At 28.0% G+C, this 18,708-nt stretch overlaps 2 protein-coding genes across 2 annotated transcripts; both read left to right on the top strand.

The window, feature by feature from the left end:
- Positions 1–327: 327 nt before the first annotated feature.
- On the top strand, positions 328–14,732 carry LOC145750132 (chondroitin sulfate synthase 1-like). The gene is made up of 12 exons (XM_082566081.1): positions 328–917; positions 1,054–1,161; positions 1,400–1,525; positions 1,841–1,957; positions 5,076–5,193; positions 7,080–7,195; positions 10,036–10,218; positions 11,616–11,728; positions 11,842–11,953; positions 12,189–12,347; positions 12,674–12,752; positions 12,832–14,732. Exons 1-12 carry the CDS (start codon positions 375–377, stop codon positions 13,683–13,685), a joined length of 2,628 nt encoding a protein of 875 aa, XP_082422207.1. The 5' UTR covers positions 328–374; the 3' UTR covers positions 13,686–14,732.
- A 488-nt stretch (positions 14,733–15,220) lies between these two features.
- LOC145749746 (chymotrypsinogen A-like) lies at positions 15,221–17,015 on the top strand. Its single transcript, XM_082565599.1, has 7 exons — positions 15,221–15,404; positions 15,484–15,587; positions 15,786–15,880; positions 15,947–16,094; positions 16,175–16,286; positions 16,420–16,586; positions 16,845–17,015. Exons 1-7 carry the CDS (start codon positions 15,221–15,223, stop codon positions 17,013–17,015), a joined length of 981 nt encoding a protein of 326 aa, XP_082421725.1.
- Positions 17,016–18,708: the final 1,693 nt, after the last annotated feature.

Below are 18,708 nucleotides of genomic sequence, written 5' to 3'. Positions count from 1 at the left end.
TACGTAATAATTGCCTAGTAATTAGTTAATATTTACAAATTTGATACAAATTGTTGCGGTTGAGAGTAAATAAACCCACGTGATAGAGTTAATTATAAATAAAAGGATTTAATAAATAGTTGTCTAATAGTATTGGCATAAACGTTAAGCATAAATATAATTTAAATAAAAGAATATTCAAACAGTTACAGCATATTAAATTATAGAGTCTGTAGAAAGCTTATTAACTGTTTTATGTTAGTTAATATTGTTTATTTTATTTTTTATCTAGCTTTTATTCAAGAATATAATCTAAATATTTATTTGTTATAAGGTAAATGAATTGGGTTCAAGTTCAAAAGCAGTTTTAATCTAGAAATCTAGATTTTTAAACTATGACCGACAGCAAACCAAATGATCAGACTGAAACAGAAATAATTTCGTTGGAAAATGGAATCAATTCACCATGCGAGAAAATTAACAACGTTTTTAAATTTACGAATAATTCACAAAAATATCCGCTTGTCCAACTTGAAGTTGAACATCATATCGAAACGACTTTTAAACAAAATAACGATTTTCATGAAATTCGTTTAAAATGTCAAGATGTAGTTCGGCAACAATGCAATAAACTAAATCTAGAATGTTTAAAAAACACTGCAATGCGGGTATACAGACGACAACGTCAAATAATTATCCCATTTATTTGGGGAATTCTGGTTGGAATAACGTTAACTGCGGTTTTATTCCAACAACATATTTTATATAATGGTGCCGTACCATGGCCTTCGGAGGGTGCTAAAAGAACTGAAAATATTAATTTACCTGCGCCTACTATTACACATAAACAAAAGGATCCAACAACTTCTGTGAGGGCATTGCAGGAACATTTAAAAGTTGTTAAACCTTTGAATATATATGACCCTGGGTTACAATGGGTAAGAATTTAACCTTTGGAAATTCATAAAAATTTAATTTATTTAGATTAAATTATATAAATTTATTATAAGATTTTTAACATTTGATAAAGCAAGACAAAAATCAAACATTTTAAAAAATTGTAAATTTTTTTAGGCCGAAGACGAAGTAAAGTTAAAAACTCGGTTATTTGTTGGAGTAATAACTGCTGAAATGTTTTTAAATACAAGATCACAAGCTGTTAACAGCACTTGGGGAGCTCAGGTAAAATATTTCTAAAACTAAAATTAAAAACTCATAAAAATGTTTTATGTGTTAATTATTCTTTTGTATTTTTTATTTTATCACTTAATTTGTCACGTTCACGTTAGTATTTATCATTAAAATGGTTTAACAACACAGTAAATGTTTTTTGTTCCTACAGTAAACATACAAAAATAAAAACATTTTAAATTTTCACGAGCTTTTTTAGCAATTAATTTTATTTAATTATTAATTTCAGGTCGATAAACTCGAGTTTTTTACTGAAAAAGGAAATGCTGATAAATATGGGATTCCTGTTGTTAACCTCAAGGGGGTCAGCGATCATGAGTACCCCCCTCAAAAGAAAATGTTTAGAATGTTGCAGGTAAGATGTTCGTAAATTTTTTTTCGCAATAATAACCAAATTTTAAGTGGTTGCAATATTAATACTCTTCAAGTTAAATTAAATCTTTAATATGTGTGATTGTAGCATGTAATTATAAGCTTATATCACATATGGTGTAAATGTTTGAGTATGGACTTTTTTTTTAAAAAATTATAATGTCAAAGTTAATGCCATAATATAAATCATAGAGTAGGTTTTGTTCTTTTAATTGCTAAATATTGTTGCTGAAATATATATACTACAGCATATAAACAAATGCATAATTATATAATAACATTAAACTTATATTTACAGCATATATGCAGTCATCACATCAATGATTTTGAGTGGTTTATACGAGCTGATGACGATGTTTATATCAGGGTAGAAAAATTAAAGGAATTTCTCACGAAAATTGACGGAGATAAAATGGTAAGAAAGTTAAATATAAATAACTTTTTAATAATGTCAAGAGGCAAGTGTATGATTCATATTAATGCTACTTAAGACTTTAAAGGCCTGTTAAATTAAACAACCAACTGCAACAAAGCTACAAAAATTATAAGATTAAGTTTTTTATTTTACTTATATATATATTGGTTGAAAGTTAATTAAAATACTTATAAGTGGTATTTTAATTGATTTCAAATATATAATTGTTAATTCTTTTAATAATGTGTGTTATTCTGTTGTTAATTAGTTATTAAAATTAAATAATTAGTTTAAGGCTTTACTCAAATTTTAATTTGGTTTTACTTATAATATTATGTAACTATGCGATATTATAAATTTTCTGTCAAATAATTCATGTGGTTTCATTAAATAATTTTTTATAAGCCGTAGGAATAGAATTACTGTGGTTTATTAATGCTGTCATATTGTTTATTTTGTGGTGGTATTTGAATCATTTTTAGATATTTAATGTATGATTTATGTGCAAAAATGCTTTAAACGGAAACTTAAATTTGTTTGGGACCATAAAATAGTGTATAAAGTATAATGTGCAATTGGTCTGTAACAATCATAATTAATTTAATTAAGCTTTACTAAGATCTCATTTATTAATGAATAAAATTGCCATCTTTGCACCCGGTGGTTCTAATTCACAAGTTAAACTTGAAATTCTGGTATAAGACTGGATTTAATTTAAGGTTGAAATCTTGAATCCCGGGTAAAGGCTAAATTAAACATTGATTTTGAACCACACCTAAAGTTGAAACAAGTGTAAAACTGTGTGTGTGTAAAATAATTAATGTGAAATTACATGTTTATGGGGGTGGGCCTATTTATTACATTGGTAAAAGTTAAAAAAAGTGCTTTAATTATTTCAATGTTGGTTCAAATTTAAATATTTTTTTTTTATCTTTTGATTAAAGTTTTTGTTTTGCATTTTATTGGTTTTGTAGTGTAATATCACGTAATGATCTGGACATAAAATAGCCTGAGGGCTTATTTAAATAAATATAAGTTTGGTTAATTTCGGTTATTTTCATTTAACTTTTAAATTGAAATTTTTTGGTTTATTTTATTTTTTTTTATACATGTGGGGTATTTTCGTGGTAGTAAAATGGTATAACGATAAAATTAACTGGTTTTAGTTGTTAATTTTAGAACACAACATGTTAAAAAAGCAATTATGTCATTTTAAAAGATTTAAAAATAGACAGTTAATTTTTATGATTTATTTTAACTACTTTTAATATTTTTAAAATGAAAAACTAAAAATATCAATAAACACTAATTCGTTTTTTATTTTTTGCCAAATATTTCAACAAATTTATTTTGTGCCCCTTACAGTCAATAAGACAATAAAGAGTCCTTAAAATTTTAAGTACTACTTACTTTAAGTTAACTTTCATTGTGGGACAGAAGTGCTAAACTTTTATTGATTCCTTGTTTTTGCTATCCTGGTTGTTATTTAACTAAACAGATAAAATATAATCAAAATTGTTAAAATTGAAACTACCAAAAGTTAATGGTTATATTGCATTTACAAAAATTTTAATAACTAGCATTTTTTTTTTCAATTATATATAAAACAAATAAGCGTTACATTTTTTAAACAAAAATTTGTATAAAAATGTTTTTATTTTTGCTTTTTAATTGAAATTTCTAGACATTTTTTTCATAATTTTATTTAAGATTTATTATATTATTAAATAAATATTAGCACTATTTAGTTAAATAAACAAGTAAAATTTGAATTTGACGTTCAAAATAGAACGAAAATTAGGAATTACATTACACAGGGGAATTTATGTTGGTAATTCGATTATTTTTAACAAATATTGCGGTTATGTTAAAAAACTAAATACTTAAAAAAATTATTAATAATTTAAGAAAATTTAAGCTTATTTGTTATATATATGATATATTGATTTATAAATATATTTTTAATTAGATTTTATTTTTATTAATAAAAGTCAAAAGTCATTATTATATTTTAAAATTTCATGGTCATAGTTGGTCCAGTGTGATGTCATAAGTGGTCAACTGTTATGATAACAAGTTAAATGGAATGTTGTTTTGTTTGCACATTTGTAAAAGTTTTTCGACAATTTTTGGAGGTTAATGTTTTAAAAGTCTTACTAAAAAGTTAATGTTATTGACATTCTAAACTCTTGTTTAGCTTATTGTTTAAATTTTAGAAAAGGTTTGTTTATAGTAACCATATAATCCTGACTTTCATTCATCTTTGTTTATGTTTAGTTTTCAAAATTTCCAAAACTAATTTATAAACGTTAATAATTTCCAAATAAATATTAGCAAAAATTTTCACTATTAATTTTTCGACAAGTTAATTTTTATAATAAAGTTATAAACATAAATGAAGAAATTTGTTTTAAAAACAGTTCATTTAATAACACATTTAATTTTATTGTTTTGTTATGTTATATATTTTATATCAAATTAAAAAAATAATGGTTTATTTTTTTAACCCTTTTTTATTGGATTTCAATATTATTAGAATATGATAGCATTGTAACTTATGTATAATTAACTTTCTAATCTTGATGAAAACCAAATTCTTTGTCTGTTTATCGTCAAAATGTTTATTTATTTTAGATAATCGTTTATCTTTTTCTAACTCTTATATAAGTATCGAGATACAAAGAAGGTTAAAAATATTATTTATTTCTTGTTACTTTTAAATATTTGTTCTATAAACTCATAACACAAACATTTTAACTTTATAAAAAATATATAGTTTTTAATAACAAAAGAAATTAAATTTTATTAGAAGGTATTTTTAGTCTTAATTAAATATTACATTTACATAAACGTCAATTGTGGTTTAACAATTTATTTAATTATATACTTAAAATTATATTTATTTTGTTACCTAGCATTTTTAATTAAAATTTTGTTATTAAAGTTGTATTATTTTTAATGAATTAAATTTTTATTTAAAATAAATTACAATTTTTTGGTTTAAAATCTTATTTCAAAATTAAATTAATTTCTAAAAATTCTTGTTTTTAAGTTAACCTTATAATTTTTAATTTACTATTAATTAATATATATTTATACCGCATTTTTTACCCTACAGATCTACATGGGTCAACCTGGTCATGGGGTCCCCGAAGTTCGGGGTAAACTTGGGTTGAATGGCCACAACTTCTGTATGGGGGGTCCAGGGGTTATTTTTAACAGAAAGGCACTCAAGGGTGAGTGAGAAAAAATTCTAAATTTAAATTTTAAAATTAAACGTTTTTATTTGTAATACGGTAATATTTAAACAATTCTAATAAAATAAATTATAAATAATTAAAACTATCAGAAAATTTAATTTAAAAATAGAATAACTATCATAAATATATTTTTTTAAATCTGTTTGTGTTTCAAATATTTTTGTAATGAATACTTTTCTAAATTTACACCAAATTTAATTTTTTTATTATCCATAATAAGTCAAATTAAATAAATCAATAAATTGTGTTTGTCTTGTTAAAATAACATATGTGTATACAAAATGTGCTTTCTTGTACGTAGAATTTATTTAAAAAACAAATAAAGAATTCTAAAAATAATATTTTTAAATTTAAAAGTAATATTTTGAATGCCTAATTTTCGTTAAATGTTAGCAAAAGTGCACGACTTATTTTTGTTTCCTATATATATAACTCACAAAGGTGGCATGTTAGAATTTCCTAGAAATAGTTGGTTAAAACTATGACATCATTAATTACTGTGGTATTTTGAATGATTAATTTTATTTCTACTTTTGACTACTTTTTTTTTAAAACTCTTTTTTTTGAAACGTTTTAACTAAAAAATAGTATTATAAAACTTTTAATTTTATTATTTTAATTTTTGAATATAAGAATTATATAAACAGTTTTTTGTAGTTAATAAGTAACAAACTTAAGTTATTTTAAAGATTACTTGATTTAACAAATGATTGATGATACTTTGAATTTTAAGAATATATTCTTTAAACCTGTATTAAAGAAAACTCATTTCAAAAATCTTAAATAACATTTTTTTATAATTCAAAATTAAACAAATTTAATATTTAAATGTTATTCAGGTGATTTAATTTCATTGTTATTTTGTTTGTACGAAAAAGCTAATTGTAAACTTTAATTATCACCAAAAACTGTTCAAATTTTAACATTTTGATTGTTTTACTTATTATTCATTGTTTGAAATAATGGTCATTGTTGTGATTGTTTAATTAATTGTTGTGGAACAATGAGTAACAATTAACATCGCCCACCATCCTTTTGTTTGTTTCCTTCCACCTCTCATATTAATAAACATCCTAATTAGTTGTTAAATCACATTTTATTACTTTTTTTGTCACCAATATAAAAATTATATTAGTAATTAAACCTATTGTCAATATTTAGTGTCACCTTTAGTCATGTTTATCGAGACATTGTGTTTTCATTAATCACTTTTAATCATTCAAATTCACCTGTTTAAACTTTAAGCAGTCATTTTGGCTACTTAAATGATTCATTGTATAAAAAATTTGCATTTGCAGAATAAGGAAAACATTTTTGGGTTTTGCCTTGAAAACACGTTCTTAACTTGTAAAAATATTTCATGTTGGACTTTCTTTGACCCTGGGTTGTTTTTATTATTTCTTTTCACCCGGATTAAAGTTCTGAATGTTTATTTTAGCTTCTTATGTTCTGTATAGGAAGTCAAACATTGTTGTTATGTTATGTTTTAGCAGTTGTTATCCAAGTTTCGATTAATTGTATATGTAGTTTATTTTGTATAATTTTTGTTGCATTATTGTGTGTTACATTTATATTAATCTAGTTTAAATTTACATTTTGTTTCACCAATACTAATTTACACACATTATAGATGAATTTTTGTTATGTTAAACTATATCCTTTCTTTTTTATCTTATAGTTGAAAGCCTTATTATCATAGTAATTTTAATTGCCGATACAACTCTTAACTGATATTTGCCATTGATAATTTACTTCAGTACCACATACAGCAGTTTTATTTATTTTGGAGGCTTGTAAATTGTATATTTATATATTCACCAAGCTCTATTATATATTGCTGATTCTTTATATTCTTCTTTTAGGTTTGTGTCCTCACATAGAAAGTTGCATCAACGAGGTCGTTTCAGGAGAAGAGGACGTGGAGTTGGGAAGGTGCGTCACTAATCATCTTCACATCGAGTGCACTCATGCATGGGAGGTAAGTGTGATGTCATAATCAGTTTTCATTGGATACTTATATTTTACTATAAATTAAAGTTGGATTTCTTACTTTTATTGGTTTTAACTTAACTAAATCCTTCAATATACATTTAATTAGGTTAATGGTTTAATCTTTACTATTAGGTTGTTAATCTACTTTAAAATGGTCGTTTAATCACTTCTGCTAAGGATTTAAATCTATGTTGTTTAATTGGAGGATTAAAAAAAATGGGAAAATTATTTTTAAAAACATATGACGGTCTAATACTTATTAAGAAATCAAATTTAGTAATAAGCAATCTTAATTATACTTTTTATAAATTAATAGTTCTATGCAAATTTGTAAAACATATTTTTAAATTAAATTTATTACCACGACTTGCATTAATCTTAATAAGAACCTTATACCAACAGAATATGTAATATTTATTGTAAAAACACCTAATTAAAAAATAAATTATTCAGACAAAAAAATGGTAAAGAAAAAAATATTAAAAAAAAAAAAATTTGAGTAAAAAAAAAACTGAAATTGTTAAAATTAAAATAATATTTTATAATATGGCTGATGACTCAACAAATATACCCAAAAATATGAAAGCAAAATTAACGAGCCATTTTTATGTTCCATAAACTGCCAAACAAACGATATTTCATTTGACCTCCACTGTCGCATTTTATCTTATTGTTACCTAATATCTAACCATTGTTGCGTAATAATAACGGCGTCTGTTTTAATAATTTAGTCGTAAAATAGCAAAAAAGTATTTTTGAAATGTTTCAAAGTCCAATAAAAATCGTAAAATTTTTTCGGTAAATTTTAGTTATTTAAATTTTTAGTCATTTTACAAGTTCCGCTGTAAAACTTAAATTTAGGTTAAATTTTACAACTTATTTTCTCAATTCCTGACTTGGATGTTTGTCAGAAATTACAATTGTTTACTTTGCCAATTATAAAAAACATCAAACGATTTTAAATAACTGACCAGAAGCCTAAGCGGGCAATACGACCGGCAGCGTGGTGTTGTGGTAAGAACACTTGCTACACCACACATGAGGTCGTGGGTTCAATCTCCACTGATCTCATGCTGTAGCACCTTTGAATAAGGCGCTATAAACGGTACGAACTCCTGCTAAGCCAGCACTTGATCAGCTGCATAATTATCGGGCAATTATAATCTATAATATCCCAAACTGCCAAAGGCAACTCGAGACTGGGGCGAAGTAACTGATGTTACTCTATGTTTAAGTCGCGCATTTGACTTTCCCACACCGAGGATAAAAATATATACAAAAAAAACGACCATTAACAGACTTAAGACAAAACTAACTGATTAAGGTTAATTTGGGATAATAGTAAAGCTACTGAACGCCATATTGGAATAAAATAACGTAAAAAATCGGCAAAATAAAATTTAAAATTAAATTCGAGTTTTTATGAATTGGGTTCGATATATGTATGTTAGTTATGCTATTTATAAGTTATATTATTTTTAATATTTTTATTTGCTTTATCCTATTACGTAAAATTAAAATCTAATCTGAAAATATCTTATTCCGTTGTTGATCTTAGTAATATTGCCCAAATTAATTTAGTCGTAAATTTTTACTTAAAACGAAAAAAAACAAGCTTTTTTATTGTTTGTAGAAGTAAATTTATAAAAAGATGTTATAAATTTATTTTTGTTTAATTTTCTGTTTAAGTTATCTTATCTTTATTAAATAATTCAAAAGATTCGTTAATTTTTTACCTTAAAACTAAGTAGGTGCGTTTATCTTGATTGTGACGTCATTGTTTAAACAATAATTGTTTAATTGTGACGTCACATTAAACAAACTCTTTCGAAGCAATTCTTATCAATTTTAAAATTGTATTCGTGAGTAAAGGTTAAGTTATTTCGTTCGAGGGAAATTCCAAAAATAAAGATTTTTGTTTTAACTTTCGTGACGTAATAAAAGAAAAACGCGGCGACGGTTCGAATTTAAAATATTCGGAAAATGTTTTCCTTCCTTATACTATACAACCTTATTTTTAACTTTGATTTTTTAAACAATCAAGTTTTTGAAGTTTTAAAATTTTATAGAAAGTTAATTATAATAAATTCCATCGGAAATCCCTTTTAAAAATTGGTTCTAATTTCGATTCTTTAGTTACTAGATTAAAGTTTCAAACCTTAACAAAAAATAGACTTAGCTTAATATTTAAAAAAAATTCAAGTTAAGATTTGTTTATTTTTTAAATTTCTATTTTTTTTTAATTTGTGAGTTTTGTAATTTGTCGATTGTGATGTCATAAAGATGGCGGCATATTTCAATGTCAAACAATTGATATTTCCTGTTACATTGTGTTCGCCATTTTTTCATTGTTGTTAACAATCAATTAAAACAATTAGAATTGTTGTTATTTTTCCTTGAAAATTGTTTTATTTTTAGTTCTTTTTATAGTTTTTTTTTTCAGGCAAAATATTCTATTTTAAATCTTCTTTTAAAGCAAAAACGATTAATATTTATTTTTGAGTTTTACGATTTTTTAACGAGTAGTTCTTTAAAAATGTTTGACTGAAATTATGACAATGGCGCTTGTTATTAGACAATCGAACAATTCAGTATTGTGACATAACAACTAACCTTGTTTAAACAAAAGTCTAGGAATGAAATGAAACTTGAATATGAAAAAACAAATAAAATTTGGTTTTTGTTGAAAATTTAAAATTATTGTAATTATTGAAGGGAAAAAAATTGTTAAAAAACGAAATACTTTATTTCCAAATAAAAAACTCCAAAAATAAAATTATTTTAAATATTTTTCTGTTATTTTTTTAATTATTTTTTAATTCACAGACGTTGAAACTCTTCTACCACTCTTACCAAGAAGAGTATACCGAAGAGAAACCGTTCCTAGGCAACCTAGCCGAAAATGTCCACGTGGGGCGGGCTTTGACCTTACATCATATTAAAGTTCCTTATATAATGTACAGGGTACATCGACATTATTCAAGCCTAATTCTTAACTCAACTAATCAGGTAGAGATTTGAATATTAAAATTACTTAATTATTTTTGTTTAATTTTGATTAAAATCGGTTTTATTTAATTTTCGATTACAATTTTTATGAGCCCGGCGTTTACGAATAACTTAAACACACCAAATGGTTTCGGGTTCGAGCCACACCAATGCCACATTATTCGCCCTTAAGCCCGGTGTTTACAGATAGCTTAAACACACCAAAAGGTTACGGGTTCAAGTCCCACAAATGCCACACTATTTGCCCTTACGCCCAGGTTTTACAGATAGCTTAAACACCCCGAATGGTTTCGGGTTCAAGTCCCACAAATGCCACACTATTCACATGTAAGCTCGGTGTTTACGGATAGCTTAAACACACCAAAAGGTTACGGGTTCAAGTCCCACAAATGCCACACTTTTTGCCATCGAGCCTGGCGTTTACGGATAGCTTAAACACCCCGAATGGTTTTGGGTTCGGGTCGCACTAATGCCACACTATTTAAACTTAAGCCCGGCGTTTACAGATAGCTTAAACACGTCACATCGACACACATTTTTCCAATAAAATTAATATTCCAAAAATCGTTATTTAAGTTAATTTAAAGGAATTAAAATGCTTTTTAAAAGTTCCGTCATTGAATTATTAAATTATTTTTTAAATAAGTGCTTACTTTATTATTGGGTATTTACTCTTAAACTATTTATAGATAATAAACATTCCCGCATGCTCTGTCCACATATTATGACAAACACTTAATATTCTGTTTGTTTTCTAAATTGAACAACATTAAAAATTATAAATTTAAGTTTGACTAATTGTTTGCCCATCTTCCAAGGAATTTAAGTTAAAAAACAAAGTCGTTAAATGATCGTTTGTTACGTAATAGACACACCAAAATACACATTGTGTTGCTATTTCTGCTAGAATATTAACTGAGATGCTGCAGTCTTTAACCAAATACCGTTTTTAAATTTTTTTTTTTTTCTGAAAATGAGGTCAATAATTTATTAAATATGGTGTTTAATGTGTGATATTTATCGTTGACCTATTAATTCTAGTATTTAAAATATAAAAAGCTTATTTTTTTATTGATTTTTTTATTGTGTAATCGCATGTGAAATAGTTCGTGGTTAACAGCCGTTTAATATATTTATTATGACGTCAATTGCGATTTCAACGTGGTGGGTTATCACTTGTTTGCTATTTTAACCGGACAGGTGGAATGACCTACTTATCTAAAAAAAGAAACAATTTTTAAAATCTAATTTTTTTGCATATTTATTGTGTTGTGTACATTTGTTTATTTGAAATATAAAATATCAAATATTTAAGGTTAAAAATTTACTTCAAGTTCCCACAAGTTAAACTTATGTTTAAACCCGAATATTAATTTAAAATTAATTATTTATTTTAGCAACTTGGGTCTTTGAGACGTCATCTCGACTCGACCAACACAATGTACCCGGTTACTCAGCAACGTCATCTCGCGGACGGAAAATCTAACATTCAACCCTACAAACCTAGAAGGTTAAACCATATTTTTTTTGTTTTTCAATAAATTTTTCGTTTTTATGTCGGTTTTTGGCAATTTCTTTAAATATTTTTTTTTTTAAATCTAGAATTTTTATGATTTTTTCTAGATTAAGTGAAACTACAAACTGGAGATCATTCAGCGTAGAATCGACATTTAGTTTGGCTCCCTCTGACGTAACCAGTGACATCATTAATGACGTACTTGCCGATCTTAAACAGGTAAACCACGTTATTTAAAATCTTACTTCAAGGGGATGCTATTAAATTTATAACTTATTCATTAAAAGGGTTTGTGGAATTCAGGCACTAAAATACTTATTTAGGTTTTTATAATTTTTGTAGATATCAGATAGTTGTATTAAAAATGCATATTACATTTTTTTTAATAAAGAAGTTTTGTTAAATATTATCTAATATTAGATAATTTAGACCCAAACTATTTAATTTTTTACAGATTGGTGAAACGGGAATAGATGAAGCGATCGGGCAGGAACAAGAAAAGTTTAGTTATAGCCACTTAAGTGATGGTTATATGAGATCAGATCCACTTCGGGGGACCGATTACTTGTTGGATGTTTACTTCACCAGTAAACAAATTGGTGTTCCTGACCAGGTATGAAGTAATTGTTGTTAAGTTATGGCGAAGAAGGCTAAGTTTTATTTTTATTTAAGTTTTTTGGTGTTAACTTGATAAAACAGGTTTAAGGCTGTGCTAAGTCAGGCTACATTGGTTAAGTTTAATTTTTGTTGTCTTAGTTTATACTTTGTAGATAAATTTTTGTTTAATTTTTGGGTTAATTAAGTTGTTTTATTATTGTTTAAAGTATTTTGCTGATGTAGATTTTTTCAGTTGCGATTAATATTTTCTTTTTTACGTTTTTCTGGTAAAGATTTTATCATTTTTTGATTTTTTTTAACAAATTGTTTTTAAATTCTCAGATTCGTCGAGTTCATTTACTCCGACCTTCAGGTGACCTTGAGGTAACTGGAATTCGAGAATCCACATCTGTTGTTAAAGGTTAGTGACGTCATAATAAAACCTAGTAACGTCACATATGTTAAAATTAATTGAAATTTAAAATTGTAATTTGTTTTAGGACCAAAAAATGCTTTGTACGTCATCGTACCAATCAGCCAATCACAAGCGTCTGACTTCGAATCATTCATGCGAAACCAATTTGAACCGGCGTTTTTAGCACGTGACTCAAACCACGTGGTAAGTTTAATCGTGGTGCCGATTGGGGGCGCTGGGGCAAAGGATCAAAGTTGGAGTATAGCGCCCACCGCCGGCGAGGTAATAAGTTGGTATAAGGTGAAATATCCGACCTCGAGTCTTGAGTTTTTAAACCAGGAGAGCGACGGAATTCATCAAGCTTACGCTCTTGGAATCCAACGCGTCTACGACATCGTTCAACGCGATCCTCACACGAACCCTGACGACGTCATAACGTTGCTGACGTCACTTAACGTCAGTCTTACAGCAAACGTGCACAGATCGTGTTTGTTCCGCACCGGGCGTCCTCTAACGGACGGAGATTTCAACAACAATTACAACTTTGTCGAATATCGAGGTCGACGTCATACTGGGGAATCCCCAGCTCAATTGTACCAACCTCTTCCGTTCAGGGTATTTCCCGCATCATCGTTGGGTCCGTGGCCCACTGCACAAGTCAGGGAGAGCGTGACTCTTCGCCCCGGGGCGGGTGGCGTGCCACAAAGTTTAGTGGCCAGTGACGTAGGCTTTTGGGACGCTGAAAGTGCAACAGGCGAGACCGGAAATGCTGTAATAGCGCCGCTGTGCGGTCGTTTAGCCGATTTATTTGGCGTCGCTTCTCGCGCGCTCACTAACGGTTCAAATTTTCGAACTAATTTGTACGATTTAATATACGGCGGTCAGCTGACAATTATTCGAGCTCCCGATCGCTCTTTTGTTAACGTACCACGGAGGTGACATCATTAGAAAGAAAGTGACGTCATCAACACGTAGATGACGTCACTAAATTAATACTTTTGTAGCAAATTAGCAAATTAAACTACTACTTTATCTAATTTATTTAAATGCAGTTAATATTTATTTTTACTAATCATTTTGGTACTATTTTGCGTTATTATTTATTTATTACGTCATCGTTTACTTATATTACGTCACAATATAGTATTTTTGTTAATGTCGTACTATCCTTTATATAACCGTCTAGTTACTAATTATTTTAAACATTTTATTATTGTTGCGTCATATCTTTGCCATTGTTACGTCATAGAGCTTCCATGACAATCTAGAACCTGTATCAATAATATAACGAATCACGTACTCGATTTTTAATTGTTTATGACGTCACAGTGTGACGATTATTTAAACTTGGGTGCCGATTGAACTAGAATTATTTTAATTATCAAAATGTCGATTTTTTTAGAATTAATTTAAGGAAAATTTTTATTTTATTTTTCAACTTTTTTAAGTTGGAATTCTGTTTTTTTTTCACTTGCATGGTTTGTTAAACGATTGCCAGACCACGTGGCTGTTATTTGATGCAAATTTTCGATTCGGTCTGCTGCGTTCGAGACTAAAAATTTCTTGCAAAAGTTCTGTGTCCAGCCAAACGAAACGTCGTCTGCTGAGCAATAAATATTTCGCGGTAAAAAATTTTTTTTGCTGATTTTTCTATTTTTATATATTCAGGCGATTTAAAAAACCAAATGTGCAATATTCAAACTTGTTGTTTAAAGGGTGCTTTATTTTATTGCAAATTTGTGACGTCATTTTAACGGCAACCGATTGTGTTAAAAACTAAACATGACATTTAATATTTTATTCATACCCTGTTTCTGTACCTTATGACGTCACTATTATTAGTATTTACTGACGCCACAATTAACTATTGTTATCTAATCTTATTTCTATGATTTTCTCGAACTGTTGTTCTTATCATGTGCCTTTAAATATTTCAATGACGTCACAATTTTATGACGTCATTATAAAACTGTATTTGCATAAGAAGTGCTGCTAAAAATTTCAAATAAAAATTAAAAATTTTTTTTTTTTTGTTTTTTTTAAATCATAAAATTTTGTTTCCGTAAACCACGTGTTTATTATTGTTGCGTACGTTTTGTTGTTGATTGTGACGTGTTTATGACACTTTGTTACGTCATAATTGTGCAAATCGTAACAAGAAAGGGTGCTGGAAAGTCAAAGTTAATTTTAAAAAAAGTTTAAAGATTTAGTTTCTATTTAATTGTTGTTATTTTGATATTTGCAGGTTTATAGTTTAAGACGTAAGTTTGTATTAATTTTATTGTAATTTTTAAATATTATTCACCAAATTTAGATATTTTAAGTTAAATTTTTAGCATAAGTTAGTTATAGAAACTAAAAAGGAAATTTAATTCTGTGTGAAAGCAACTAACTAAAAATTACAGAAAACGTTTAGAGTGTTTTTTTCATATTCGCAAAATTAATTTTACCAAAAAAACGTTTATTTCAAAACAATGAAGTCGCACTACTCAATTGTGACGATTTTCGTCATCCTAGTGACGTCATATCGAGTGCATTCGGCTTCTATGAACAATCAACTCGATTCATTTCTGTTCCAAGATCGATCAAACTCGCCATCGTTTACTGATGACGTCATGAGTGGTGATTACGTCATAGAGGAGACTACGTCACAGAAAAGTGCCATAACATCGAGTAGTGGATATTGTTGTGTAATAAAAAGATTGTTTTGTTAAAAGTAAAAATCTTGTGTTTTTAGTACCGACTGTTCCTTCGATAAAAAGCGGAAAATGCGGAACCACATTCCGCGTAAAGAAAATCGTCCACGGAACGAAAACAATGTTGTCTAAGTGGCCTTGGCAGGTAGAAAATTTAAATTTTATCTTTAAAGTTACCCTTATAAAAAAATTGCAGCTTTATTTATCAGCATTTTTTGTTATACTGGAATAACTTGGAATAACTATGTATTTAACCTGGTCTCAAGTTTTGAAGTTTTGTTCTTGAATATATTTCAAAAAACAAAACACATTTTGAACCCAACATTTTTTCAATCTTTTTGAGGTTTCAATATTTCGAGAAGGTGAACACGATTGTGGAGGAGCAGTTATAAACGAGCGTTATGTCGTCACAGTCGCCCATTGTATCGAACCTGACAAGTAAGTAGATATTTTATCAAAAATAAAAATATTAGAACAAATTTTAATTTTCTAATAATCTTTCAGGCCTGAAAATTACGCAGTTATAGCTGGGGTGAATGACGTTGTAAGTCACATAACTGATGACGTCATGAACCCAGTAGAATCGGCAATCAACCATCACCGATATACTTCAAGGGGCGACGGTAGCGCTCATGATATATCAGTCATAAAGGTAGTTATGACGTCACAACCTAAAACTTGTCTTTTTTTATTATTTTGTAATACTCTAAAATATATTTTCGCCTATTTTAGACAAAATATTTAATTAAATTTGGGCAAAATATTCAACCAATCTGTCTTCCTACAAGAGGGGAAATCCCAGTTCCTGGAGAAAGTTGTTTCATCACTGGGTGGGGTGCAACGAGTAAGTGACGTCATTGGTTTTAACTATTGTAACGCCAATCTAAATTACAGTGACTATAATATTTTGTTTTGCATTTTTAAATTTAATAAATTGAACAAGTTTTAATAACTACATAATATGACATCACAAACAGAAGATTATGAGGACGCAGTTGAGGGCGACGGGTCGGATTTTTCAAGGTTCCTCATCCAGGCCCGGACCCAGGTGATAGGAGACCAGACGTGCCAGCATTATTACGGGGATACTTTAGTTCCAGATTTAATGATTTGTGGGACAGCTAGGAACGGGGATTCTTGTCAGGTAAAAAATAGTTTTTACATGCATTCATATTGCCGAAGATTATTTGACTGAAAACCGACATTTTAACAAAATTTCGGCTAAAATTTAATTCTGAAATTAATCGATATTTTCAGAGATGGGCTTAAGGTAGAAGCGATTAAATATAAATGTCTTATTGTCGGTAAAACGCCTTTGATTTTCGGTAATGTGACAGAATTTTTTTTTAAAGTTTTGATTTGTTTTATTTTAACACAAATTTAATATTTTTCACCACAAAAGGGCGATAGTGGTGGCCCTCTACAATGTCAACGTTCAAACGGGGAATGGTACTTGGCCGGGGTGACCGCGTGGGGTCTAAAATGCGGCGGGGGCACTCCAGGGGTGTACACCCAAGTCGAACATTATATTAACTTTATTCAATACGCGATGCAAAGAATGGGGGGTCTGTGACGTCATCTATTGCGTTTAAAAATGTCAGTTCTAACTTCGTTTTCGATATTGTGGGTTTTTATTTTAATTTTTTGTCTTTTTTTGATTGTGTTTTTTTTTTATTTTTTAATTGTGTAGCAACACTGACGATTCTGTGACGTCATTTGTAAAATGATTACGTCATCTGTACTCATCTAATGTTAATGAAAAACATGTCGAATATAAATTTATTTTTTAGTTTTACTTTTCATAACTTCGAATTGGTCGATTTTTAAGATTAAATTTTTAAATTTATTTCAAAAAATGGGTTTTTCGAATTAAACAAGAAGGTTTACCCACTTAACAGATAACCATTGACTTAGTTATAAGAAGTTAGTAGACCATAAAATACTAGAAATATTTCGCGATGCACAACCGGAACGAACCTTTTAGGGTGAAAAATTTTGTTTTTTACAAGTTTTCACCTCACCTAAGCATTAATCAATTTTATACACGTGGTATAAGGTGAAAATATTGGTTGTTTTAACAGAACTTTAACAAAATTTCACGTTTTTCAAAAGTTTTATAATTACGTATATTTTATTGTGACGCTTACAATATATGGCTATGACGTAGTTGATAATTCTTTAATGCACCGTCCGGAGAACGACGTACTACTTAACAATTAGAAGTGTCACGTCATAATCCAGTCTGTTCGATCAAAGATAAAATAAAAATAATGTAAAAACAATTTTTAAATATATTCCTTAACGCAATTGCTTGCTTGTTAAAAGATTTTCTAGAATACACGGTTACTTAAGATGAGATCGCGAATTTTTGAAACCTGATCTCTGTGACGTCACAGACAGGGAAACATCCACGTTATGCTTTGTTAAACAATCCAATAATTTTTACTGTCTGTCAGTTTTAGAATCAAAAAAAAAAAAACAGTTTTAAAAACTTTATATAAATAAGTTATCTTCTTTGTTTGTGTCTTATATTTTAAAGTTTGTTTATTATTTTTTATCACTATATTTTTGTTAAATTTTTTTCCATATTAACTAATTTTCAAGGTAACAAACTCTAACTTTTTCATCTGCGTCGAAACTTAATAGGTCACGTGATCGTTTTAAGTTTTTGCGGTTTTAACCCAAAGACCCCGCAATATATTTGTTTAAAAAAATAACTTATCGCTATTTCGCAATGGGTTTTCTGCGCTTCAAACTAAATATATTTGTGAGATTTTATTTTTGCCTTTTAACACTTCTATCTTTAGTAAGCAACTCGTAAATTACATTTTAGCAAAAATCTATCTAATTTTTTTTTATATCTTAACTTTATCGAAATTAACAAAAATAATTTATAGTTAAAACTAAATTTTTATACTTTACAATTTTTACAAAACTTTTTGGCATAAATTTGATAAGAAGATTTTTTTAAAACAAAACATTTAATTCTAAAAAAATGCCAAATTGGTATTAATAATAAAATATTTAATTACTTTTTATTTAAACCACTCACCTCTATTTTTTTCTTTGAGATGACTTCTTAAAAAAAAAACAATTTTACAAAAAAAAATTGGCGGTGGTCTGTTCTGCAAATCGTTTCAAGGAAAAGGATCAGAGAAAATAAAAATGGTTAAACTACCTGTGTTTAACATGGCTCACTGACTGTTTGGCTTACGTGCAAGCTTTAAAAGTCATGCTTATTTGGCCATGACAAGAAAATTACGACT

Source organism: Corella eumyota, chromosome 4 (genome assembly GCF_963082875.1).
Source record: "Corella eumyota chromosome 4, kaCorEumy4.1, whole genome shotgun sequence".
In the NCBI taxonomy this organism is placed as follows: domain Eukaryota; kingdom Metazoa; phylum Chordata; class Ascidiacea; order Phlebobranchia; family Corellidae; genus Corella; species Corella eumyota.
This window is presented reverse-complemented; position numbering and strand designations above follow the sequence as displayed.